The 26,919-nt window shown below is 42.1% G+C and overlaps 1 protein-coding gene across 1 annotated transcript; it reads left to right on the forward strand.

Annotated features, from left to right (window-relative positions):
• Positions 1-25,236, forward strand: ccdc141 (coiled-coil domain containing 141; the record flags this gene model as incomplete). Its single annotated transcript, XM_083682077.1, has 28 exons — positions 1-135; positions 2,882-3,004; positions 4,880-5,074; positions 6,271-6,379; positions 7,506-7,759; positions 8,079-8,198; positions 9,011-9,121; positions 9,257-9,343; positions 9,776-9,948; positions 10,236-10,377; positions 10,613-10,732; positions 11,047-11,238; positions 11,484-11,660; positions 11,897-12,076; positions 12,292-12,417; positions 12,914-13,102; positions 13,585-13,746; positions 14,124-14,273; positions 16,763-16,903; positions 17,155-17,352; positions 17,637-17,820; positions 17,915-18,027; positions 18,135-18,251; positions 18,329-18,826; positions 19,264-20,114; positions 20,658-20,931; positions 24,930-25,046; positions 25,180-25,236. The coding sequence occupies exons 1-28, from the start codon at positions 34-36 to the stop codon at positions 25,234-25,236; spliced, it is 5,262 nt and encodes a 1,753-aa protein (XP_083538203.1). The 5' UTR covers positions 1-33.
• Between the last annotated feature and the right edge of the window lie 1,683 nt (positions 25,237-26,919).

The following is a 26,919-nucleotide window of genomic DNA, read 5'->3' on the forward strand; positions in this document are numbered from 1 at the left end:
CTTTATGACGTGTGGACTGAACCGGGAGGGGAAATGTCCAACAAAGGTGATACAGGAGGTCAGCCCTCCTCGACAACAATCAGCACCATCGCAGTGCAGGCTGGGGACTCGCAGATTATTGTGACTGTACTCAAGGTAGTGATCTTACAAGTACTTACTAGGTTGTTGATCTGTAGAAATTAAGAGACAGAGCTTGATCTATTCAATTGTACATTTCTTTTATCTGAGAACATTATATTAGTCAGAAAAAGGGAAAAGCTCCCGCCCCCCAAAAAATATAGATTTTCAAATGCCGTCGCCTCATTGAATGATGAAGGTGTTGTTTTTTTCAGTCCGTATAACAGCGGGTTTGAGGGAAATCAACATAGCGTTGTCAATAAAACAAGCTAGCCTATAACTAGCCTATAACTAGCTGAGCGTCAGTCAATATTGGTCTGTCTGTTGCTGACAGTCTGACCTCCCAACAGCAGCCATCTGATCGATCTCCCCAAAGTGCTGCTGCAGATAGAGAAGACATTTATGTTGTCTGTGATGTCACAGGCCCAATAGCCTTTGTTGTTCAGCGTAGCTGTGGGCCTGGGATGTCAATAGATCTCTTTGTTTGGCTATTGGGCTTACATAGGAATAGGTCACAGGCCATGCATAAGGGTCATCTCAATGCCAAACATACTAATACTAACACTAAGCCTAATATTAACATAAAGTTAATCTCAACATCTCAACATCTGAACATGCATCCTCAGTCACAGGCATTATCAAAGCAGTAATGAGACACACAGGGAATACGAGTAGAGCCCTTATATTTGGCTTCCACTCTAAAAAGAAGTTCTAGTTATAAAAAAAATGGTTCTTCACTTGTTCCTGTAGGTGCAACCTTTGAAGAACCATTTTGGGTTCCATGTACAGTTGGAGCCAATTCTGTTAGCACCTTGGGATTTTTCAGATTTTCTTAAAAAATAAATTAAAATGTAACAAACTTTGGTTCTTCACACATGTATTAATTTAATGTACAACTGTAGCATACAGAACAAAAAAAACATTCTGAAACTAGAATAATGCATTTTTAGCTTGAAAAACCCAAATTAGCGCTGATCTGCCTTGTCAGATTTTGTTTCATCTAATTTTGTTTTATCAGAACCTTTCGTCATCATAACATTTCGTCACCAGAACATTTTCCCTGAAAGATTCCCAGATGGTTCTGTGCACCAATGAAACAAAATTAGAGTGTTTTGGCAATGCAGATCAGCACTATGTTTACTGAACTCTGAAAACTAGGTCCCTATTGAAGGTCGAGGACCTTCCAACGCCCCCACAATATACATCCAAAAGCACCAGGAATGGTTAAGAATGAAACACTGGACTACTAGAGTGGCCAGTGATGAGTCCTGATCTGAATCCCATCGAAAACCTACAGTGAGATCTAAAAACAGCAGTTGATCAAAGGAAACCTTCAAACATCCAAGAATTGGAGAGGTTTGCAGCTGAAGAGTGGAGCAAATTGTCAGTAGAAAGGTGCTTGCTGTTCACTGATGGCTACAAGAAGTGTTTTGAGGCAGTAATCTCTTGGCTCTTGAGGCTCTTGGGTGCAAACGCTTTAGTTTTTTCAAGCTTAATTCTACTTTCATAATATTATTCTTGTGTTCTGTACAGTTGTACATTAAATTAATAAACATGTGAAGAAGGTTTGTTACATTTGGACCTATTTTTTAAGAAACTGTAAAAAAACGGCAAAAAATCTGAGGGTGCCAACAGCATTGGCCCCAACTGTAGAACCCTTTTGGGTTCCATGTTGAACCCTTTCCACAGAGGGTTCTAAATGGAACCAAAACGTGTCTACATGGAACCTAAAAGGTTTGGGACATGGATAAAGCGCATTTCTTGAAGCCAGTGCGCTGTACAACAAGAAAAAGACTTTCATTGACACCTGTTTGGTCCTCATATTGACAGATACCAATAGCAAACTCCAAAGGCAAATGCGAAGCCGAGAATCAATACTAGACATTGACAGCTCTCCTGCACTAATGATGTAACAGAACACATCTGACTTACCAGAAACACTTGTCAAGCCAATTGTCTGATTTTGTTTGATTTAAAATCTGTAGAGCAAAGCAAAGAAAAAGGTTCAATGTCCCATTACTTACTCCGGTCACTGTATGTTGTTAAAGTTTGTTTGTAGGGAGAGTTTTGCTACAAGTGGTAGGGGGGGGGGGTTAGGGTTAAGGGGGGGGGGGGGGCGTTGCATTCCCTGAGTGTCACTTGTGTGTGTGTGTGTGTGTGTGTGTGTGTGTGTGTGTGTGTGTGTGTGTGTGTGTGTGTGTGTGTGTGTGTTCTGCAATCTGAGGCATGCCATGCCGTCATTAAATGGCAGAGCATGCCCTGGGAAATAACCTACACCGGCACTGTCATGCTGCCTGCACCACATGTTGTGGACATGATCCCAATCTCCTCTGACAATTACAGTCAGTCTTCAAATATCAAATACCACACTCAATACTGTACATAGCAATGCAGTAGAAGCCCTTTAACAGCTGTTGGTGCTCCTCACCTTCAGATGGGCAATTCCGAGAAAAGCGCCGCTTTGAGGTTAGTTAATTTAATAGTCTTGAGGTCCTCTCCTGTATTCAGTGACATTCATTTCGGGAACACCTCAGTTTTATGGTCTGACATTGTCCTCAAGGTGTTCCCGCCCGGGGTCGGTTGTGTAGTAGGAACCCCAGTGGGCCTATTTCCATGCGTTGTTTACACACTGTGAAATCCACAGGGGGCCCTGCGGATGTTCACAGATATAATGTTACAGACCTGCTTCGCTTAGAGCTATGAACATAAACATGGCCTTGGCGTGTGTGTGTGTGTGTGTGTATGTGTGTGTGTGTGTGTGTAGTGTGGCCCGCAGATGCAGATGCAGTTGACAGAGGCACGACCCAACATGCTGGAAATCGGGAGCAACCAGGACGAAACCAAGAAGCTCATTGGTGAACATGACCAGCTCCTGACCAAACTCAAGGTAATCCACAAGCTTTGACTGAGCATGAGAGAGGGCTGGCCACCGGTCTTGTGATTAAGGCCCCAATTAGATCTACTGCATATAATACACATTTCTGGGACAATGCAAGGTTGTGAAAGGTTTTCATGTCCAATGTTTAAAGTGTCTAACCTTTCTTCCCACAACATATTTCTGTGATAGCCCTGTTTCAGAAAATATATGCACTTGACCCTCATAATCTCCAGTCTCTTAGAGTACTGTATCAGGATCCATCTATGCTTTTTCATGTCACAGAGAACAATGAAGCTCAGTAATTTTCATTGCCTCTGCCTTGGTGGGACGTCCACAGCCAACCTCAGGTTGATTTATACTATTTCCACTGAAAGCTTTTTTTTCCATGCCTCTTAATAGCCCCGGGAGTACAATGGCTATTTAAGATCTAGCCATTCATTCCTATTGCCAAGTACAGTCATACACTCTCTCCACTGTCCGGTGTCTTAGTACTAGTTTCTGTGCATGTGAATCTTTACCAATCCTATTTCATACATACTGTACCGTACACACATGAACAGTTGATTTTATCCATGTCAATGCTTTCCCCAATAGGTTTTGCATTTGCTGCTCTTGGAAGTTTGAATCTTAATTAAAAATTATGTTTTCCAACATTGCCCTATGATGTGTCAGCCAGTGCCAGCTCAGTGGGGAAATGAAAAATGGGATTATTAAGTAACTTGTTAAAATCTAAATACTGTTAATTTAAAATATGACAGCTGATTTTAAAGGTTAAGGTTATTTTTCATATTTCTTGATAGAGCCTTTATCTGGAACATGAGAGAGATCCGGCTCCCTCTTGTGATTATGTCTCAAGTGAAAATAGTTTTATTGATGTGAATACAGTCGTAGGGCTCTGTCATGCTCCATAAACCATCATTTGAAATATTGTTTCAATCAGCCTTGTGTTCCACCCACTGGAAGGAAGAGTATCTCCAGCCATTTGAAGCCATCAGAGTAACAACATATTTAGACCTATGAACAGCCTTGTAATTAAAGAGAGGTTCTACCACAGAGCTATCCCAGACAGATTTACATACTGACCATATATCCTCGGTTCATCCGCTGTTTCTAATTTCACACCAACCATCAGCAATCACAGAAAGGCATTGACGTTGTTGAGTATCATTTAAAATGTGTACAATAGCGCAACAAACAAAACATCTGCAAATCCATTCACAATATTGTGGTCTGGTTCATCTGTACCAACAGTCTCATAGCAAAATGTGCATGCAGTAATGATAGTACAAGGTCACCATAACCTGCTCATGTTACTGTAGCATGGAATCTGCACATTTCCACGAAGCACTAAAAAACGGTTAGCAATGCAACTATGTACTTCGACTTGGTGGTGGCTAGGCATTAACTTCAAGTGGTTAAGGTTAGGGTTAGGGTAGTCTTGTGTAGCCATATCTACTGTATATAGCGTCATTCATTTCAAATGGTTTTACACACAGGGAGTTACTGAAATACGGTCTAAAATCGACATCCCGTTTTTACTAAGAACTATGTGGTGTACTCTCTGGTACCTCAATGAATTCTGTACAATTAATAAGTACCTGATACTAAACAGCACGTAGTGGTGCTTGAGTCAATGAATCTGAAATACAGTAAATGTACCCAGTACTATCTACGTAAGTACCTGCTTAATATCAGGTTCTAAAATAAAAGACAATACTGACTGATAGACTACATTCAATTAGATGCCAGTTTGGATGTGTTCATCCACAGTGTGCTTTTTAAAGGGATAGTTCACCCAATTTTCTTAATTTGTTGATATTTTCTCCTTCCTAAGACGTAGACTGTAGCACTCTAAACAGCATCATCTCTTTTCTGTGTCCTCAGAAGCATGAAGGGGACGTGTGGGCTCTGCTGGAGGAGGCTGATAAGACAGCTGAGGAGAAGAAGAGAGACGAAGGGGAGGTGTATGAGGCCATGGCTGACTCACTGAGCCAAGCCTGGACCACCCTGATCTCACTGCTTGAGAGGCGCAGGTCTTTGCTACAGCTGGCTTCCGAGTTCTTCGATAGAGCACTGGAGGTACAGTATGATGACAAACAGCTACAGTGCAGAGCCAGCTCTGACTTCATGTGTCTCTTCAACAATGACGTTTATCATTTAATTGCACTTTGTCACAGTGTTGTCAATGTACCAGATAATGTGGTCCTGAAAGTAGTTTTTTTATTCTCATTTTCTATGTTCTAAGTGTAATGTTTCATGGTAGCAGCATTGCATTCAGTGTTGTGTTCCTGTTATGGCTATCTGTTTCCTCTTCTTCATTGTGTTTTTGAAAACACATCAAAGGAAACTGCATTGTTATATCAGCTTTGATAGCTTTTGTGTATATATATGTTGGAAAAGTGTTTTCCTTTGGGAACAACTGAGGACTGAACACTGACAATGTATTGGGAAGAGGCAGGGTGCAATTCACAGGATCACAGACTTTCTGTATGATCACACCTGGGTTCAAATTGTAATTTCATCATTTCAAATATTTCACCTGTGTTTTCTTGAGCCTGCCTGACACAATAGAACCAATGGAACTGTCCCAAATGTGCAAACCCCGCCTATCTGGCACTGCAGGCAGGCTCAAGCAAACGCTCACAGTACACTATTTGAACCCAGGTCTGAGAATCATGAGATTTTGTGATGTTGATACCCACTGTAGTCTAGCTGGCTCTGACTGGTAGTTACCCAGGGTGCACCACAGCACTAGGGTTGCTCTAGAGTCTAATGAAACATGAGTAGCTGTGTGACAGAAACAGGAAACAGGTGTCTGGTTCTACTGTCCCCCTGGATAAACCCTGGATAATAGACTCGAGAGACAAGTAAACACATGAGCTGGCACTGTTTGTTCAGTGATGATCTCTGTAATAGGGCATGGCACCCGTGAGTTTACAGCCGGTTAGATTTTCATCACAATCCAAATGAGTATTCAACACTGAGCTGAACTGAGCAGTGAGTCTCACATTTACCCAGTTTCGTCATTTATTCCCAAACAAGGGAGGCTATGTAACATTTAGCTAAAATTATTAAATCAAAAGTGTCCCTGAAAGATAAGGTAGAATATTCTTTAAAAATTCAGTAGTGTTTTGCATATGGATTTCTTTATTTTTTTTTTTAAATAAATATTTGGAAGGATGTCATGACTGTTATGCAAAGTCAAAGCAATGCAAGAATGCATCATTGTGTTGCTGTACAGATCCTTTGACAATGTCTGCCTCTCTCTCCCCCAGTTTGCTATCGGAATAGACGAGGCGGAGGAGTTCCAGAGTCGAGGGCAGGAGCTGGCAGACGCTGACTGTTTGAAAGACCTGCTGCTGAAACACAGTGTTATGAAGAGAGGTAAGTGAGTGTAGCGGAGGTGGTTCGGAGATGCAGACTCAGATCTGAAGACTTAACTCCTCCAGGTGATGCCTACTGAACACAATCTTGTGGCACGCAGGCAACAGGGGGTTTGAACCCAGTCGGTCATGTACTATACTAATTTCCCTTCATCATCAGAACCCCTCAGAGCAATGACGTCCTGGTCACAGTGCCAGATGTCTGATACATGATACACCACCTTAGCCCAGTCATGAAGATCGCTCAGTCACCTCTGACCTCCCTGGAGAGAATCACTATCCCATCATGAGAGGATTTCAGCCTGCCTTAACGTCTCCAAAGCCTTGAGGAGAGATCCCTCATAGAGATACCTATCAGATGTTTACATGAGTGGAGTTCACATCCTATACAGCACAGGACTGGAGGGAAGACTTGTGGGGGAACTGCACAGAAAAACAAAAGCTGTCATTGAGACATGAGGTTAATGGCTGAGGGACAAAGAGACCTTTATGTCCTATGACGTCAGACACTATCTTTCTCATAGTAAATGTTAGAGAGAGAATGTTTTGTATTACGCACTTCTGTATCTGTTAGTGAGAGATGGAGGTATACACTAAGTTTTCAGACGAGGGTAGCCGCTAGCTAGCTAGCGAACTCAATGTATAACATAAAAGAGAAATACATTGCCAAACAATAGGTTGATCTGGTTTGTTCCTGTCATAGTTTAGCAGTTTGCAGTTTACATATGGAGATAGAGGTCCAGCCCCCCAGCTTACAGATGGTCATTACATTATTCATACTATGCAAACTTCAATCCTGGCTGCCTGAATCGATCACTGATGCTCTGCGATATTCATGCAATTCGTGTTGGTCAAAAAAATCCAGAATATTATGTCGCTATGCCACTACTGGCCTACAAACACGCACACTCATTGCTAGATCAATTGGTACAATATATGACATTTAGCAGATGCTTTTTTACAATACAGTGGACGTATACATCATTTGTATACTGTATGGTCTCAGTGGGAGTTGGATCTCACAATCTTAGCATTCCTAGCACCGTGTTCCACCAACTGAGCCACACAGGACTTCAATATTAACCACCAATGTTGAACTTCGACCCCTATCCCCCCCCCCCCCTCAGGTCTACTGGTGAAGTCAATGCTGGTCCTGACTAAGAGTGTGGAGCTGCTGGACTATCTGAGGGACCTTCAGTCATCAGAGGCTCTGCAGGGGAGTATGGAGCTCCGTGGGGCCCAAGGCAGCGGTGGGCAGGTGGAGAGCCTGGTGGAGATCCTGCAAGACAGGCGCAGGCAGGTGGACCAGCACATGAGGCAGCAGCAACGCCATCTGGAAGTCATTCTGAGCATCTACATATGGGATCGTCAGGAACCGGAAGTAAGTCCCTGGGGGAAAAAAAAGGACGATTCATCTATATGGGAGACTGCACAAGTCCACACTTCAAGGAAAAGGGTAGAGAATTGGTAAGCACCAATTGTGTCCCAATTCTCCACCCCCTTTCTCTGAAGTGTGCACTTGTACACTCCCCTAAATGTATATAAAAGCATTGAATTGGTGTAAGAGCCCATGCTTATGTCAAGTATATGCTTTTAAATGTAAGAGTGTATACAGGGAAATGATGTTTAAAATGTGGATCATCCCTTTAAAATACATCAAAGATGAATGCTATTCTACAAATGTTATTTTTTTTACACAGGTAACAAACTGGTTCAAGAGCAATGCTGACTTGTTCTTTGAGAAAAACCAGCTGGGCTCAACTCTGTCAGAAACTGAAGAGCTGCTTCAGGAGTACAGGGAGTTTGAAGGGAAAGCCAAGGTACTGTATGATACTCTGACCATGAGCACACAAGCTTGTTCTCAACAGTAACTTCGGCTTATATTTGATTAAGTGTTAGCACTGGTGCAAATCTTTTGACAGTTATTTTCAGTAGGGAATAAACAGCAAGCGAACACATGAAACTGTCATTAAATGTCACCCTAATATGTCATTCCCTTCTCTTGAGGGGGTTGATGTTTCACAGAGGCAGTAAATCTGTAAATATGTAAATCTGATCCCTGTTGCATCCCTGTGGAGTCTTTGCTGAATTTGTTTTAATCACATGGAGCACACTTTGATTAAATGTGATTTAATTGTACTCATATTCACTGAACGAGACACTAGTGTAGACCAATCAAGATAATGTATTCCCTCCGCTAACCACTTCAGAAGCCAATTAGGTTCTGTGAAGAATCAAACATAAGCATTGGCAGTAATTCAACACCAGGGAGATCTCTTGCTACTAATGGAGGATAAATAACATTGACTACTTTTATCAGACAAGATATACCACAAGGAGAGAGAGAGAGAGAGACACACACACATACACACACACACACACACACACACACACACACACACACACACACACACACACACGGACAAAGGCAGGGCAGGGCAGGGTATCTCCAAAACCAACATCACAACCCATCAACTTCCTGAACATACTGTAGATGTCATGTTAGCCACCCAGCACCATGGAGCACTTGGTGCAATGACATATAACATAATAATATAATATTTACAACAGTAAACCAGTCAGTCATGGCCTCATCATCTCCCCCTTATATCACCCCACCCCTGTTCTGCAGGACTGGAGCTTGCTGGTGGAGAGGCTGCTGGCGCAGGCCTTGGAGCTGCAGGTGGGGGAGGAGGAGTGCCCTGAGACGGGGCATGTAGTCGACAGGAGCCGCTCTCTGAAGGTCTGAAAGAGGACCACGATGGAAAGATTTCCTAGACTTTTTTGTTGTTGTCATTTTTGATGATTTCTTATGTGTGTTCTGCCATTGCATTGGTGTATGCCTGTATCTTCTAATTAATGAAATCCACCAATCAAGGCCCTGCACGAGAACTTCTGGAACCTGATGTTGGGACGTCTGGCACAGCTTCAAGAGAGCAACGCTTTCTTTAGAAGTTCCAACAAGGTAATAACCAGCCATTTTGTGCCCATTGCAAAGGGAAAAAGGTTCTACCAAGCACCAAAAAGGATTATTCTATGTGTTCCTGTATGAGAAAAAAAAGGGGGTTCTACAATACATCAAACATGGCTCTCCTACAGGGTAAAAACCGAAGAACTCTTTATGGTGCCAGGTAGCATCTTTTTCCTAAGAGTATAGGCTCGTTTCTTGAGTTGTGAGCTAGTGGCTTGATTTTCTACTGCAAACACTGCTCTCTAGTGGAGAAAGAAATCAAGGGTGTATATAACTATGAGTTTGACATAAAAGTTAGCTCGATTTATTTAGGAGAAAACTCCATCTTGTCTATACTATGAGCAGCTTGAAGTAAAATAATGTCCTATCCACATAAGTATAAGGGATTATTTATTATGACATATGTCCTATGATTCCTTCTGTCAGGCTTTTGAGGTCCTGGGGAGCATTGAGAGCAAAATAAAAAGTTTGAAGATCCAGACACTGAGCTTACCGGAGAAGGCTAAGAAACACGAGGAACTATTGCGGGGCATTAAAAGCTCAGCCACCGAGCCTCTCCAGAGAGGACAGCTCCTCCTGCAGAAGGCAGACCCACACAGGTGAGGTGGCCTGAGGTGTTACATTTTACATTTTATGTAGGTAAAATAATATATCGTACTTTATCTTTGTTGTCACGATAGTCCTTGATGATGGTAGTCCAATGATACCCCTAGGCAAGATGTTTTGATATTCATGTGATATGATGATACTGTTACGAACCCAGCATCAGTGAGTGCAGTTCATATACAGTACATTGATATTGATAGACAGTTGGCTCCGGCTTCTGGATATGAATGATTACCACCTGCAGCGGTTCACAGCACACATGCATGCTTCTTATCCCTAGTGTTCAAGTGGGAGGGGTGCAAAGGATGCTGGGATACATCCGAAAGCGGGTGGATGATTTGAGTCAGGAGTGCCATGCCCACCGAGCATTGGCAGATAAGAGGCAGCAGCTGGTATCTTCGTGTGAAGATCTGATTGACAAGGTACAACATTTGACTGGATTACAGTATATTAGATTACATTTACAGTATATATATAGATTTATATATATATATAGATTTTTACAGTATATATATAGATTTTTTTTTCTTTCTTTTTTTTACATTTTAGTCATTTAACAAACAATACAGTACAGTGTTATCAATTGTATTGTGATGTAGAACTGCTGTCCTCCTTATGTGTCAGGTGACAAAATGCTGTGGTGTGTTTTTTGCCCAGATATCAATGTGGATCAAGAGCAGCAGCAGTGTCCTGTCCAGCAGCACTGAGCCTGGGGCTCTGCTCTCCCAGTCAGAGGACATCCTCAAAAAACACCTGGAGCTCTCCTCACAGTCACGGGTACTGTACAGGCTATGTAGACAATTTAAAATTTAAAGAATTTGCCATCAATCCACACACAACTGCCCAGAATGACAAAGCGAAAACACATTTTTGAGATGATGACGCATTTGAAACTTTTCCAGGAAGTAAATATAAGCTTAGAAAATACAGCACAAGAAATAACAAATATAAACAAACCCATGTGGATAGGTACAGGAAGCAGGCAGAATCCCTTAGCCATAGATGTCTTTTACTGTGCTATTATGCCATAGCACTTATCCCTGTGCTGTATGGCCAAGCTCTCTCTGTCATACTGCTTATTTGTTACTCAGGAAACAGCACATGAGGCGAAGTCCATGACAGAAGTCATAAAGGACCTGAAGACACTGGAGTGTCCTGAAGCAACTGACATTTCCAACAAAGCAAGTCTATTGTCAGAGGAGCTTAAGACAGTCACAAGAAACATTACATCTCGCATCGAGAGTATTCGACCATATGTGGGCTTCCTGAGAATCGCTGAGGAGGTGAATTCATCAATACCGCAATATTTTGTTTCAATATTGTTGATGCTTAGCTTCTGTTACGTATATGTTAGTATTTTACTGTGGTAAGCTCCCTCTGACCGAACATCCCTGTGCCGTGCTGTATTTAATTAATACAATATTTGTTGTATGCAAACATAGGAGAAGGCTACTGCAATCTGTACCACTGTGTTGCATTTGTATATGGAATGTGCTATATAAATAAAGTTTGATTTGGTTTGGTACAGGTGGAGAAGCAGATTCATGGTTTGCGTGAGTGCTACAACAGAAAGCCGGAGACGGGGGACAATGAGGAGAGCAGTGTCACTGTGAAGGAGATCGCTGATGCCAAGTGGCAATCCATGCTGGAGCGATTCCTCACCATGCAGGACCTGGGCAACAACTTCATCAACTCCTCCAACATGGTTAGAGACATCAGGGACAGTTCACGCAAAATACAAATGTTCTACATTTTCCACCAGTTACGTTCAGCAGCCTCTTTCTAGGATTAGCCTCCCCAGACCAGATACTAATGGAACCATTCTGGGCATATATCTCTTTTTATGCTTGTTGCTAAGTAATAATAGTGTTATCATATAGGTATACAAGCAACTGAAAGTAAAGTGTATCTCATTGGGGTTGTTTCTATTGGCTATGACAGGTAAGTGAGAACCTGAACCTGAATGTCAGGGCAGCCATTGGTGTGGTGGAGAAGACAATGGAGGACCTGAACAAGAAGAAGGTGGATCTGTCAGACCTGTGGACTTCCTGGCAGCTCCACGTCAGTCACTTGAAGACCGTCAAGAAGCAGTGGAAGAAATTCAAAGAACAGCTTAAAAAGGTAGGCTACTCTAGATGCGACCAATGGGGATCGAACCTGGGTTGAATGTGTGAGCCCACTGAGCGAACCAGTCTATGCATTATGTAACGCGTTACAGAGGCTAATGTGTCAAAGTGAAATTTAGTTAATCTCCTTGGGATACCTTGAGATTACCTTTTCATGTTTTGTTAAAACTGTATGCAGTAGTACTGTAAATGTTTTTTTTATTATTCAAGACTGCCCATGACCTTGAAACCGTAGAGGAGGTCCTTGTTCCGACCTCCAAAATAGACCTGGGAAGTGACCTTGTAACTGTGTCCAAACTGCTGGAGAACTTCAATTTAGCAAAGCCTCAGTTCCTGGTGAGAAATGCCTGCTTGTCTTGTAGATAGTGAAAAGCCATATGTTTTTGTGCTGCTTCTTTTACAGTTGCAATTGAAGGGAACCACTTAAAACCAATTACCAATGTAAGCTTTTATAAAGTTTCCATAAACCCTCATATCTAGATGCTTCAAAAATAATTTATAAGAAAACGTCATGCTACATAGATGGCGGCAAAACAAGTTATGCCACATTTGGAGAGTTGTTATAATACCCTTTATATAATATTAATTTGTTTATAAGTGATTTCTGAAGCATTTTTGTAGACATTATAAAGCCTTAGAAGTATTAATTTGTTTAAAATGTGCCCAACAACATAGCCAACAAAAAATACCAAATAAAAAGACAAAAAAAAACACAATAAAACAGTCGTTTTAAAGAGTTACCCTTCCTCCCCTGGTCTTGTCCAGTATGCAGTATCCTACCAGTGAACCGGCATGATCTAACTCAGCTCCCTGTATGTCCATTTTATCCTAGCAACTAAATGCAGAGGTGGAGTACATGGTGAAGACATCTGAACTGTTGGCACTGAAGGGGATTCCTATCAAAGAGAAGAATGAGAAAGTCACAGAGCTCCTCCGCCTGCACCAGAGAGTGAAAGACAAAATCAAAGAGTATGAAACTGTCCTCAACATGGCGGTGAAGTTCCATCAGCTCTATGAAGAGGTAATAATGTCACACAAATTATCTGTTACCCTCTCCTTCCCTGTCCTTTACCCTCCCTGTCCGTTACCTTCCCTGTCCGTTCCTCTCCCTGTCCGTTACCCTTCCTGTCCTGTCCTCAACAAGGGATTGAATATGTACATATTCCTCACAACTTCATATCTGACAGATATTATCTGTATTATATGCATGATGAAAAGCTGGCTTTGTAGTTGAAAATGTAAGTAAGACACAAGACAGAATTATCATATTGAGTCAAGAACCTCCAAAGCAAATCCTTTATATGAGCCTTGTTTCTCCCCTGACTTTGAACGAGATGACACAAATCGAATAGAAGCTCACGGGACTGGTTTACTGAGTTTAAATCTAAATCTGAGCAGATGGTGATAAAATACACATCACCCAATGCAAGATGATAATGCTAATCCTAGCGACTGATAAACAGGCTTATAACAGGCTAACGTGATAACTCCTTATTGTCCCAGCTGGATAAGCTGCTAACAGCGGAGCCTGTGAGAGCATTCAGCGACACCGGCCATGCCAGGATCCAGCTGACGCAGCACCAGGAGAGGCAGAGCCACATGCGTCATCTTTACAAGCTGGCCATCTCGCTGGGGAATGACATCAGCAGCACTGTTCAGCAGTCGGTGAGAGACGTCACACCTTAATCTATTTCACCTTGGGGGTTTATTGAAGTGTTGCCTGCCTGCCTACCCATGTCTCTCTCTCTATGTATCTATCTATCTATCTATCTATCTATCTATCTATCTGTCTGTCTGTCTGTCTGTCTGTCTGTCTGTCTGTCTGTCTGTCTGTCTGTCATATCCAACTCTAGCCTTACGTTTTGGCTTTGTCACTTGCCTTGTAAGAAGTTTTGTTTGCACTTATACTGCTCCTGGGACAGTACATTCATTGTATATTTTTGAGCATCTAGATACATGGCCATTACTTTCTGATACTTTAAGATGATGTAAGTGTCATCATTTGTTTATTTAACCTGCCCTCTCTCTCCCTATCACCCCAGCATGCCACAGGTTTCTCAGTGCGTGGCCTGCAGGACCAGCTGGAGAGACTGGAGAGGGGATGTGTCAACTGGAGTGCAGAGGCCAACAGGTGTGAGGAGAGCCTCACCAGCAACGTCCACTACTGTGTCTTCAAGGAGGAAATCACTGAGGTAACATCTAATTTATCTCGATCATCCAAACTAGTGTTTCCCAGCCTTCTCCTTGAGAGGTGCACACAGACAGTGCACATTTTTGTTCTATCCCTCCACGGACGCTCTTGATTCGACGACTTACTTAACCAAGGAGAGGGTTGGGGTTGGGGTTGGGAAACACTGGTCTGGTCTAGCTTATGCACCCCAATCTCACTCCCCATGATCAAGAGCTCGAGCTTCATTTACTCACTGGGCTTTTGTTTTATTGTCCCCTCCTGCAGTATAGCATGGCTGTCTTAGTTATTTTTAGTTCTGCAACTCTGATCTTTGTCTCCAGAGAACTTGTTACTATTCACAGTAACATTCCTCTGGCATGTGGCTCATGTCACTCCACTGAGAAGAGAGCGAATTTCTCCCTTATCAGCTGGTTAAAGGCAAGCCAAATACATTAATCTCCAATGGCAAGGCTCAAAAATTACACCTGGATTTAATGTGAATATGTGGTAGTCTGAAATATGTACAAAAATGTTTCGAACATAAAAATTGTTTTAAGTCTCTTTTTTTTCCAGTGAGCAACATTTCGATCAAATTTGCCACATGGAACCTCTCTGGTCAGAAATCAACATTTTGGTTTTCCTTTGTTTTTCTGTGTGTGAATGGTTACTCATATTTCATACAGACATGATTTGAGGGGCTGTTTGGATAGTTGTAATACCATGTGGCCACCAGAGGGAGCTGGTTGACTCACACCCACTGGGGGAGGTCCCTAAAGATGTCATGACACAAATATATCACCTTGGGTCATTACTTGGAATGCAGATGACTATATTTCATCCACAGTTATGAAGATGATACAGGTTGACATACATACACACAGTATGTCTGAACATACCTAGACACTCACCTGACGCTGCATCCTGTCTGTAATGAGAATTCAGGATTCAGATGTCAGAATCATGTTGAATGAATTGCTGTGTGATAGAAAAACTATGCATTATTCATCTGAATCCGACACGGAATGGATAAATTGAACTTTCAGAGCAGATTTTAATGCGCTCAATAGCCTATACCTGTAACATATCTAATACCTCACTATTTGTAGTTATGAGATTATGAAAATGTTTTGAATTCAAAATTTGTTTTTTTTTCCACGTTGCTGTGTCACTGGGTTGCCATTAAAAAAAAAACATGTGTTGGTGTCAGTGAGGGCCATGATAATCTGACCAACACCCTTTCATAAATATGTATGAGTAAACATGATGGCATTTTAGCACGGGCAGTTGCTGCTGCTCGTCAGCGGGTGGTTTAGCTCTCAGGCCTCCAGTCTACCACAAACCTACAGCCTGCTACTTTCAAGACTCTGAAACTAAAACAATCTCATTTAAATCACCATAAACAAGGCTTGGCCATCACAATGTGTGTGTTTTAAAAGAAGAGAAAGCTTACAGATAGGATTTCTTTGTGAATATTGTTGCTTAAAACTCATTAATTAAACACCAGTCATGATGGTGTATCTGAATCATCAAGAATAGTATTTAAGACTACCATCAAAATTGTGCCAATTAAATTCTTCTACAGTATATCTGCATTCATGAAGTAATTTGTTATTTACTTCAGTTGTTTTAAGTTGGTCTGTGGGTCTCAGTAGCAGCTGGTTCAAGCGCAACTCTAGCCCTTCATGAGATGAGATAGTACAGTCCTGTGAGACAACACAATGAATGACTTGATGAGTACAATCTTGTGGAACTACAGAACGCATACAGCTTTAGGGTTTGACTCATTAAGCTCCTGCTAGGGTTTTTGGCCTTTCACTTCTCCCCTTTGCTGAAATGTCCCTCTGCCCTCCCCCTTCTCTCTCTGGGCTGTAAAAACAGAGTCTCTGTGTACCCATCCCCAGTCTGATCATTACGAGCCTCCCAAAATGGGTTGTGGAGGGCAGGCTGCAGCTGTCCTTGGGTGACACATGAGCCAGCCATTCGGAGACTCAACACCATTGCTTAAGCCCATCAGGCAGGACAGAAATGGCCCTGCCCGTATAAATCAAGTCTCTAGCCTCAGCCATTAAGCTCACCAAAATAATCACCCCCAGACTGGGGCCAACACAGTACTGTTCTACTGCTGAACCCTTAGATATTGAGTTCCCCCTGGCTCTTTTATCAACCTAAATTATATTTGAAATGCTTAATATTTGCTTAAAGTGTGCTTGATTTCGATTTGTTGGCACAATGGAACCGATAAAATCATCTCAAATGTGCAAAAGTTACCCACCCAGTGCCCCCATCAAGCTACATCCACCACACTGCAAGTTTTTTAAAGTTTTTTGTAGACCAATCCCAGATCTGATCCTGATCCCAATCTGATCAAAGGGAGTGACTCTACAACAAAGATCTCAATTTCAGAGCAATTAATAAACACAAAATGCTCTTTTTATTCTATTTGATTGAAAGATTTTGCCTTCTGATTTGAGGCATTTGTATTGATACTGTATGTATTCATTTTTATTTTAGCTGAGAGAGTCGTTTAAGGACCTCAAGAAGAAGTTCAACAATTTGAAATTCAACTACATGAAGAAAAATGACAAGTCAAGGAACCTGAAAGCGGTGAAAAACCAAATCCAACAAATTGAGATTTACATTGAAAAGCTACAGGTAAGACAAATCCATCTTGCACTGACAGTGCAGTCCATATACAACACACACCTGTGGTGCAGTCCATATACAACACACACCTGTGGTGCAGTCTGCAGCTCGTGGTGCACTCCCCACTCCCCTCTTGTCCTGCTGTTAATTCGTTGTCACTGTTTTTCAGGCCCTCCAATCTGTCCTTCATGGTTTTGAGGCTGGCTTTTGCCCTGACCATGACAAAGCGTGTCTCCTTCTCCTCTTGTCTCTTCATCCAGGTATTGAAGAAGAGGATGCAGACATTCACAGTGAAAGTGTCGTCCAATGCAGAGAAGCATCTGATCGACAGCAGTCCCAGGGAGATCGAGGATGCGGTGAACGAGCTGCAAAGACAGCTAGGAGACTTTGACAAGACCGTGGAGGAGTACAAGCAGAACTTAGAAATGAGCGTGAAGCTGCAGCAAGCTATGGAAGAGGTGGGCACTAGAGGCAGAGAACGCATGTACAAAATGTTTAAAGGGATCGTTCACCCAAATCACACTATCCCTTTAACCCCCTTCACTGAAAAAAGAAAATCCACAGTGATCGAGGGGCGAATCTTTAATCAGTGATCATAGCCCAGTGTGTGCAGGGGTAAATGGAGTGTGTGAAGGGGTTACACCGACACACACCAACAAACCATTTGACCTCTTGCCCAATGGCATGAGAGAGAGATTTGATAACCACCACTATTGTCTCTTCTGCTACTTTTGAATTTCAGTATCAGTTCTGGTGTGATGAGGCCAGTGCTACCATTGTGAGAGTAGGGAAATACTCGGCACAGTGCAAGACCAAGGAAGCGGTGGCTATTCTCTACAAGCAGTTTGAGAAGTTTGTTTGGCCCACTATCCCCCAGCAAGAGGAGAGAATCAGCCAGATCACAGAGCTGGCTCTCCGCCTGCACGGTGAGAGACCACTCATAACACAAAAGACTGCCATGCTGGATTTAAAAAGCATTCTTTAGGTCTTTAACTGACTAATGTGCTGTCTTTGATGTAGGTGCTGAGGAGGGAAAGAAGTATATGGAGAAAACTGTCACCAAACACAACGAAACAGTGGAATCTATAAAGGAGCTATGCAATGGATTGATGGACTTGGAGGCTAAACTGCAGGTAGAAGCAGCATTTTTAGCCTGTTATTTTCTCCATACAGTACATACATAATCCAACTACTGTATTATTATGTGATTAATACTCACATAATACTAATTCCATTTCAGACTGAAGCATTGAAGCAGCAGTGTGAAATTAAGGAATTGGAGTGTCTCCAGCTGGTAGAAAATTCAAACCAAGCAAGTGAGAAGACAGACACCAACCCTCAGGAGACTCTTGATGTGGTAAGACGTAAACAAAACAACATCCTCAAACTCTGTGAAATGGATTCCCTGCATTGATGATTTTATGATTTTTACAGTCTGAACCGAAGGAAACTGGACACACTCCTGAACTCACCACGGGAGCAGATGGCAAAGAGATACCCATCAAGAAACTGGGCAAGAAACCCCAAATTCGCAAATCCAGGAGCCAGGATCTTCCAGACAAACTCCACCCGGAACATCACAACGTGCTTTCAGAGAGTCGCTCCTATACTCAGGAGGCCTATTCGGAGACCAGCCGAGTGGAGACCATCACCAGCAGGTCCACCGTGGAGAGAACTGAGCAGCTCCACACATCCTTCTCCTGCACACACTCCTTCAACCTCTCTTCCTCCCCATCAGAAAGAGACAGGAAGGCCTATGCTCTCCATCAGTCAGGCAGGGACTCCCAGGCCTCCCCTCCCCCTCCTCCTGCTGTTCCTTCGGCACACAGCTTCTCAGACATCCAGAGAGAGTTCCAGAAGAAGGAGAGACACAGTTCTACTCAGAGGACAGCCCAGGCGGTGGCCCAGTCCTTCCCTGGGCTTCATACTCTGGTCAGTATTAGTGTGTTTTATACAACTACTGAGCCGTCAGTTTTACAATGTTTTTTTGTTTGTTTTGTGATCACATATTTGTATTTTATTTTATAACAACAAAGACGAACAATACAACAATCAATGAAATGACAGACATAAACAAACAAAAGACACATACACAATAAATTATATTGGCCTTGTAACATCTTTAAATGCACAGAGACTGCCATCTTCAACTAGGTCTTAAACACCTCTTCCATGCAATTCGACAATGGTGATATACTGCTGATACTGGTCCTAGATTTGTTTGTTTTCTTTTGAGGTCTTTTTTTCCCTCAAGTGTAATGTAACTCTTCTCTCATGTTTGTCTCTCCTCTCCTCTTTTCCACACCTTTCATCTCTCCTCTCCTCTTTTCCACACCTTTCATCTTTCATCTCTCCTCTAATCCTCTCAGAGTGACGGTCCACCGGTGGAGCTGTTCTCCCAAGATGTAGCAGGAGGGCTGACAGAGGCGGACCTTCAGCAGGAGGCCCTTACAGAGGAGTCCCTGTCCAACGATGAATACGAGTGCACGTCACCTGATGACATCTCCCTGCCCCCGCTCTCAGAGACGCCTGAGTCCAACATCGTCCTATCGGAGAATGACCTGGACGACGGATTCTGCCTTAGCTCCCACAGCATTCACATCAACCAGTACAGCCACCAGTTCCAATCCCAGGTCAACAACCCCAGCCCTCCGAGACGAGAGCGTGTCTCCAGTCAGTCTGAAAGCTATCCCTCCCCTACCAGAGGTCTGAGCTCCAAGTTCAGAGCAGAGTCCTCCTCTTTTGTCCAAAGCCCCCTGACTGTCCCTGCCCCGAGCCTTGTCTCCAACACGCTGTCCAGTATTCTGAAGAGCAAGGGTATCCCCAACCTGCCATCAGGGCTCGGTGGCCACAACGAGCGCCACCAGACATTCTACTCCATGCATGAGAGCCTCACTGAGATGCAGGAGTGTGTGCATGATGACCCCGGCGCCGTTTGCTGCAGAGCTGCCACTGCGGTGGCTGCGGTTGCAGCTCACCCCTGTAACATGCATGTAGACCCCCCAACCCCACTAACTCCAGAGCTGCAGGACCCAGACCTCTGCAGGCCCACAGCCATCCGAGAGGAAATCAGGCTGCCCTCTGCCAGCAGAGCCATGGGGAACCTAGCGGGCCAGGGCCCTAACTTCTCCAAACTACTGTCTAGTGCTACCGTAATGGAGGGTTCTCCCGTGACCCTGGAGGTGGAAGTCACTGGATTTCCAGAGCCTACTTTAACATGGTGGGTAGCCTATAATAAACTAGAGCCGTAGGTATTCATTGACCTTGATTGATATAAAACGTTTAGATGTATTGGTAGCGTAACAGCAGAAAAGTCACATTTCTAATCAAATTTGTGTTACTTCTTACTGAGGCAAAAGTGTCACATTAGTGTAAGCGATCATTGACTATTCTGCCAGAAATACTTGGGATAATTATATACATAGATCAATTCCAAAAGCATCAGTCGGGGAGGAGAGGACACATTCAGACATGATAAGATTTTTTTCTGACCTGCATGCAAGTGATACATCTGTAACTTCTAGAATTGAATAACACATTTTCCATTTAGTTTAACAAAATAATTTGGTGTTTCCGATTGACTAATACAACCTTTTGTTTTGGTTCCCTTTAACACAACTTCCATAACAAGTTTGTCCATTAGAATATTGAATAATCGTGTTGTTTTTGTGCGTAACCTCCCCTTTTGATGAAGAGAATTATGATTGTGATTTTTGTCTCCAATCTGTGATTGTGTGATGTGATAATGCACTTCTTGCTTCAGGTTCAAGAATGGCGAGAAACTGACCAATGATGAGCACATAGAACTGTCCCAAAAAGAAGGCAAACATTCACTGTTCATTCAGCGGGCGGCCGAGAGCGATGCAGGCCTGTATGAGAGCCGGGCCGCCAACCCCAGTGGCTCTGTCTCCTCTAGCGCCGTGCTGCAGGTCAAAGGTAACGCTGCCTGTCCTGACGATATCCTCTCCACCCTCAACCTGGACTGGCACACCTGTTTCGGCACCCTGTGTGTTCTCCTGTGGCTCCTGTACTTGCTGGTGTTGTGAAGAAAATAAAGTGTGAGCTTTTCACTGCCCAGATACCTCTTCCACTTCCTCTGTCCCTCAATTGCAATGGAAAGCAGTGTTTTGCACAGTACACTGATTAACCGTAATTTCACCTGTGATGGCTATAGGGAAGCATGAGATATCACCTTGGAGCCTGACCACCACCCTGTTACACCCCCAACACCACCCGTGTGTATGAATGTGCGGTTCATTTAATCTGTGGCTGATACTGACTAAGGCTGTTAAAGGGGCACTTCACCATGTCTTAACCTCATATTCATTATCTCTAGCACCATACAAGTGTCTACATATGTGAAAATGGCAATTTTCAAAGACATTTGTTGACAAAAAGATAAGATGAGAAAAGTAATAGGAAAAGTATCCCTATGATGTCAGGAGGAGAGATTTGCAGCTGAAATTCATAGTTTTTTTTTTGGTAAATGAACCCCGATTACATCACAGGGGTAGTTTCCTTAGGACCTTTTCCTATAACCAGGTAAATACTAAGGGACAATTTGAATATAACAGTCTTAACGTGGTCCTCCCAAGTTGCTCTTACACTGTAATTATTATAGAAGCAACATGCACATGTTGGTACATAGACATGTCCACTGTATAAACATAGGCATGTACACTGTATAAACATAGGCATGTACACTTATGACTGGACTGCCTTAATGCTTTAGCTATTACAAACATATACTGCAGTTCACCTTTTCACACAAAACATACATCTGTTAAATCTCCTTCATATGACACTTTAGATAGTGTCTTTGGAAAGTATTCAGCCCCCTTCACTTTTTCCACATTTTGTTATGTTATAGACTAGCACTGTACATACCATCTAGACCGTTTATCTTGTGCATACAAGATGTAATTGCCTACTAGTCAGAGACTAAGGGCTCTATTTTCTTCTACAGTGTCATAACAGTTGTTTATTCAATAAAAACATATACTGTACTAGCAGATTTGTATAAGTAAATAATTCATTCTTAGTGTAGAATAACACCATGACAACATCAAAAGTTCAAGGACTTTAAAATGACTGAGATTTCTTTTTATAACAATCATACTATCTATTCAAAATGTCTTCAAAGAATACAGCATGAATATCACTTTATATTTTCATTGTTCCTTAGAGATCTTCACACAACTTTTCTTTTAACAGATTTGTTGAAAGAGAATTAAGACTTTTTTGTATTTGTGTTATGATTGATGAACTTAATGAATCAATCACTTGTCACTTTGTCGCCTTACACTATACTCAAATAACCCCCTGGATGTGCACTCAAACAAAATACACTTCAATAACTGTCACTGAGGCCGCACGAATAGATGTGTCTTGCGTTGTACTTTATTTCACAATACAGATATGACCAGGTATCTATTTTTACATGAAAAATCTATTTATTACACAATGGTTATAACCTATGAAAATGCTTTATTGATTTGGCACCACTGGGCACCCTGTAGTAATAATAAGTTTATTACCAATTGTGTTGAATTGTATGAGGTAAGTGCCAAAAAGTGTTTTTCGAGCAAACACTGAGTAAATGCCAGTGGAAACAAGATAAAGCTTAACCATGTCTTGAAGTATAAGAAGCAAGCATGTACAGGCTGACTTATATACCGTTGTAGGGTAACACAATCTCTCAGCAGAGCTACCCTAGGTCCCCTGTCCTCAGGTTACACTCTAACTTCCCTCCACTGGGATGATAAGATGCCCCCAACCACCACCTCCAACAACCTCCTATGGTGTGTACGAGGCTGAGATATCAGCATGAGACTGGCCTCAAAGTATCTGCAACAGATAAAGGCTGTTCTTGGTTATATCCCTGGCCAACATTTGACAAGGAAAGGAAACAGTCCAGTTTGTGCTACGTCTAACTATGTGATGGGCACATTTTTGGCAATGTAAGTTTATTTGGCGAAACTGAGCGGTGTGAATCCATCTTACTAGGACCTCCTTAGAGAGTAACTCACTCTATTCCACCTAGGCTCAGAGACTGCTGATTGGAGCCTCCTGGTTTTGGGAAGAGACTTGGTCTGTAGAGGTGTTCTCTTTCAGTCAAGTCAGTTTGATCCATCACTTTGGGACGTACACTTGTGTACCTTGCTGAAAACCGCTAGTCAATCACACCTGGTACATGCCGGTTACACTTGCGAGGAGACAGCCCTGCCTTTCTCCTGTCCTAATAAAGGGACCATGCAAGCATGCCCATTTTATCCTTTCCACTCTTCATGAGCCATTTGTCCGAAGCACACTGTGGTTGCATTCTGATAGCTAGCTACAACCTAACCTAATCATACGGTTCAACTCGACATTCAACAGAAGAATATCTTTGAATTTGGTAAGTTCAATGGTTTCTCCTTGTGAGCACTTGCTAACTCTCTGAGCTAGCAGGCTAACACAAGAAGGTCTGTACCTAGCTTGAACCCTTGTTAGCTCCACGTTAATTCCTTTAGGTTATTATTATAATTTGCTGGTCCCTTGTGTAGGCTACGGCTAACACTTGGAGCTAGCTTAAGTGACTCGTTGTAATTGATAGTTGAGGCCTTAGCTAGCTTTGACAAGCTAATATTTTTTCATCTTGTGTGAGAAATATTACCACCCTGTTCACTGGCTAGTTTGTTTTTGCAGTTCTTGGACTGCTCAAACTCTTCAGAAAACCGCCCTCATCTCTTTCAGAGAACCTGGGTTACATTTGTAACCTTCAGTTTTCTAAGATACTGTAAGTGGACGTTTCTGTGGAAAGACAGTAACTTTGTATGAAAAAGTATGTGATAACAGTGGATACGTTCTGCTACTTACCAGAATTCAACACAATTGGTGGTGATGGTTAAAATGAATCCCAAAGAAACAAACAAATTCATAGGTTATTGTGTAATTACTATTCAACCATGTAGTTTCTATCTAAATACTTAAAAATGGCTGTAACTGAAATAACGTGGTACTAATCAAACAGTACCATACAAAATGTGGTTTGGTCTCCCCAGTATGTGGATCTGCTCCTCACTTCCTCTCAGAGCCTGAAGACCAGGAAGTATCGGTGGGCGAGGACCTCCAGCTAGAGTGTGTCATGTCAGGGAAGCCTGCCCCACGGGGCATGTGGTAAAAGGATAGTGTCTTTGCTTGTGGAGAAAGCATGGTGAGTCGTCGAACATATAAATAGCCTCAGTGTTACATGTTCAGAAAATATTTATAAATACATGTATTCAGAAACATGCTATATATGAAGAGCCTAATTCCAAAACGCTAAATCGCTGGTCATGTGACATTTATCATAGAAAGTCGCAACAATCCAGATCGATAAATCTTCAAGAATGTGATTATTATGTAAACAAATAACATGACATGGCGACTGTCCTTTCAAATATATACTGAATGATGACGACTATTTAATGACTAAATGATTCATTTTAACAAATGGAGTTTTGGAATGAAATTAATACTACATGTATCATTTATTATTTCTTCAGAAAAAGCATGCCCATTTTGCAAGTGTGCCTATTTTATCCACCGAACCAGTCTTCACAAGCTCATATATACAGTACATACTAGTGATACTAGTCAAAAATAAATCATTGGATCCGATTGCTCAATGTTGTCAGGCTACCGTATATTTTATTTTATTTCGTAATAAATACATTCCAAATAAAGGAAAAAAATATATATTTTCATTGTGTATTTAACAAAAACTCTGATTTCATGTGTGCAAAAATATGTGAACCTCTTTAGTCAATAGCTTGTGGCACCTCCATGAGCAGCGATTTGGAGTAAACGTCTCGTATAGCCACTAATTCGTCTCTGACATCTGTTTTGAGGGATTTTGGCCCACTGCTCCTTACAGAAGTCAGCCAATTGAGTGAGGTTTGCCATTTATTAATACTACCACCAATTATACATACAGTTTATAATTTCATTCCAAAACGCTATATATTTTTCATTGACCACTAACAATGATGTTATGTTTTCCCCTCCCACTCAGGTTCAAAGACAAAGTGACACTCATGTCTTGGTAAAGATGGGCGTTGTTGTGTCAGACTCTGGGATGTATGTGTGTGCTGCCAAAAACCAGGAGGGCATAGCTTGGTGTTTAGCACAGGTGCTAGTCACATTTTGAAAAAGGTTGTAGACTTTCAAGAGGCACTGTAGGTAACAATTATTTGTTCTAAACTGTACAGTATCAATAGTGTAATATCTCAATTCACCTGTGGTGTACCTGTGTGCCTGGGTAGAGCTGGAACAAAGGGTTCCAGAGCCAAATCATCCTGACAGACACACCGAAGATCTAGAAGATGGCATTTACCACAACCAACTACTGTAACATGGTCGTAAATCAATATGAGCAGGAAGTGAAACGTTAACTGGGAGAGAAAATACCCTTGAATAAGGAATGGATTTATAGATTGTGGTTTTACAGTGCACAATCAATCTTAGTTATTATGTCCAAAATGAAGAGTATAGAAAACATGTAATAATTCACCAATCCATTGCCTGAAGTGCCGCTGATTAGTAGAGGTCTTTTCACAATCACTTACCGCTCCTGTACATTCTCTTTGCTCCTTCGTTGAATTCTTACTGTCAGATCTTGGGCTATATTTTAACAGTGTAAAAACCAGTCTTCGCACAAACGCGGGTGCTGGCGGTGGCTCTATGACATGTGTCTAAAATATTAGTGCTATTTTCAAGGCAGAATTGTTCGCCTAATGGCACTTGACCTGCTCATTGTCATTAACATGCCTCTATTACCAGTACTCAACCCACGTGAGCGCAGACGAGACAGCGCTTCGGCGGTGTGGTATTTTCACCTGTTAGGACAGACACAAATTGCCAATACGCCTGTGTTTGGACTTGAGTCCGTTTTGCGCCGTCTGAAAATACAGCCCTTTATGTCTGTGTTGTTTGTGTGCAAATAATTAAATAAATTCAATAACATAAATCTCTCAAAAGCCTGTTCATAATATGGTTTCTTGTAGCAATGTACCTGTATTCCGATCAGCATACTTCTATGCTTCAGAGCACGTAAATGGAATACAGAAGTGAGTTTGGAGTATGGGAGTGCTGTTCCAATACTTACCACCCAAAACGGAGGACAAGTGGAATGCTCGGATGTCGTACTTCGCTTTGGCAAATACTGAAGCATGCAAACCAGGAGACTCCAAACTTTTTGCGAAATATGACAACGCTTAAACTGACGCAAAAAATAAAATGGCGGACAATTCCTCGCTGAAGCGAGAGCTTGTTCCACCCTAGTTAAATATGTATACATTTGCCCGTATGCTGAACCTCCACGTATTTATTTTTAAGTTACGATATAAACATATTATATTTCATGTTAATTCAAGTAAGATAAATTGGCCCCAATCGTTAGGTGTCTGCTGTACAGATCCGATGACTATAGCCAAATTATAAGGGCTATAGTTAGCTAGCTTGCTATCTATCTAATAATCAGCTTCCCTAGACATATAAATGCATATAGTGTTTCCCCCGACATTTAAATTATAAATCAACTGCTGCTGTGTGAGATCGCTTGTGCTGCATGGTCCTCTGTGGCTCATTCGGTAGAGCATGGCGCTAACAACGCTTAGGTTGTGGGTTTGATTCCCGCTGGGACCATATATACAGAAATGTATGCACTCACTGCGATGTTAGTCGCTTTGGATAAAAGCGTCAGCTAAATGGCATATATATATAAGCCACGAGCAAGGACATGCAACAGGATGGGGCAGCCAGGGGACAGCAACATAATGGTGTTGCATGACCATCATCCACTTACAGTTAGCTAAAAGCTGCAATCAATTTACAATGCAAGCGGGATACTTCTGATACTGTAGATTTATAATGTAGGCCTACTCCGGCATTCAGCTAGCAATGTTATTGCTGCGAAGATGCAGATCTGCTAACAACAACAGAGCTCCTTTTAGCTGTCTAGGATTATATCATTTTGCAAGCGGGTAGTGGGCACGCAGGTAATG

The sequence above is a fragment of the Argentina silus genome (assembly GCF_951799395.1).
Source record: "Argentina silus genome assembly, chromosome: 12".
NCBI lineage: Eukaryota > Metazoa > Chordata > Actinopteri > Argentiniformes > Argentinidae > Argentina > Argentina silus.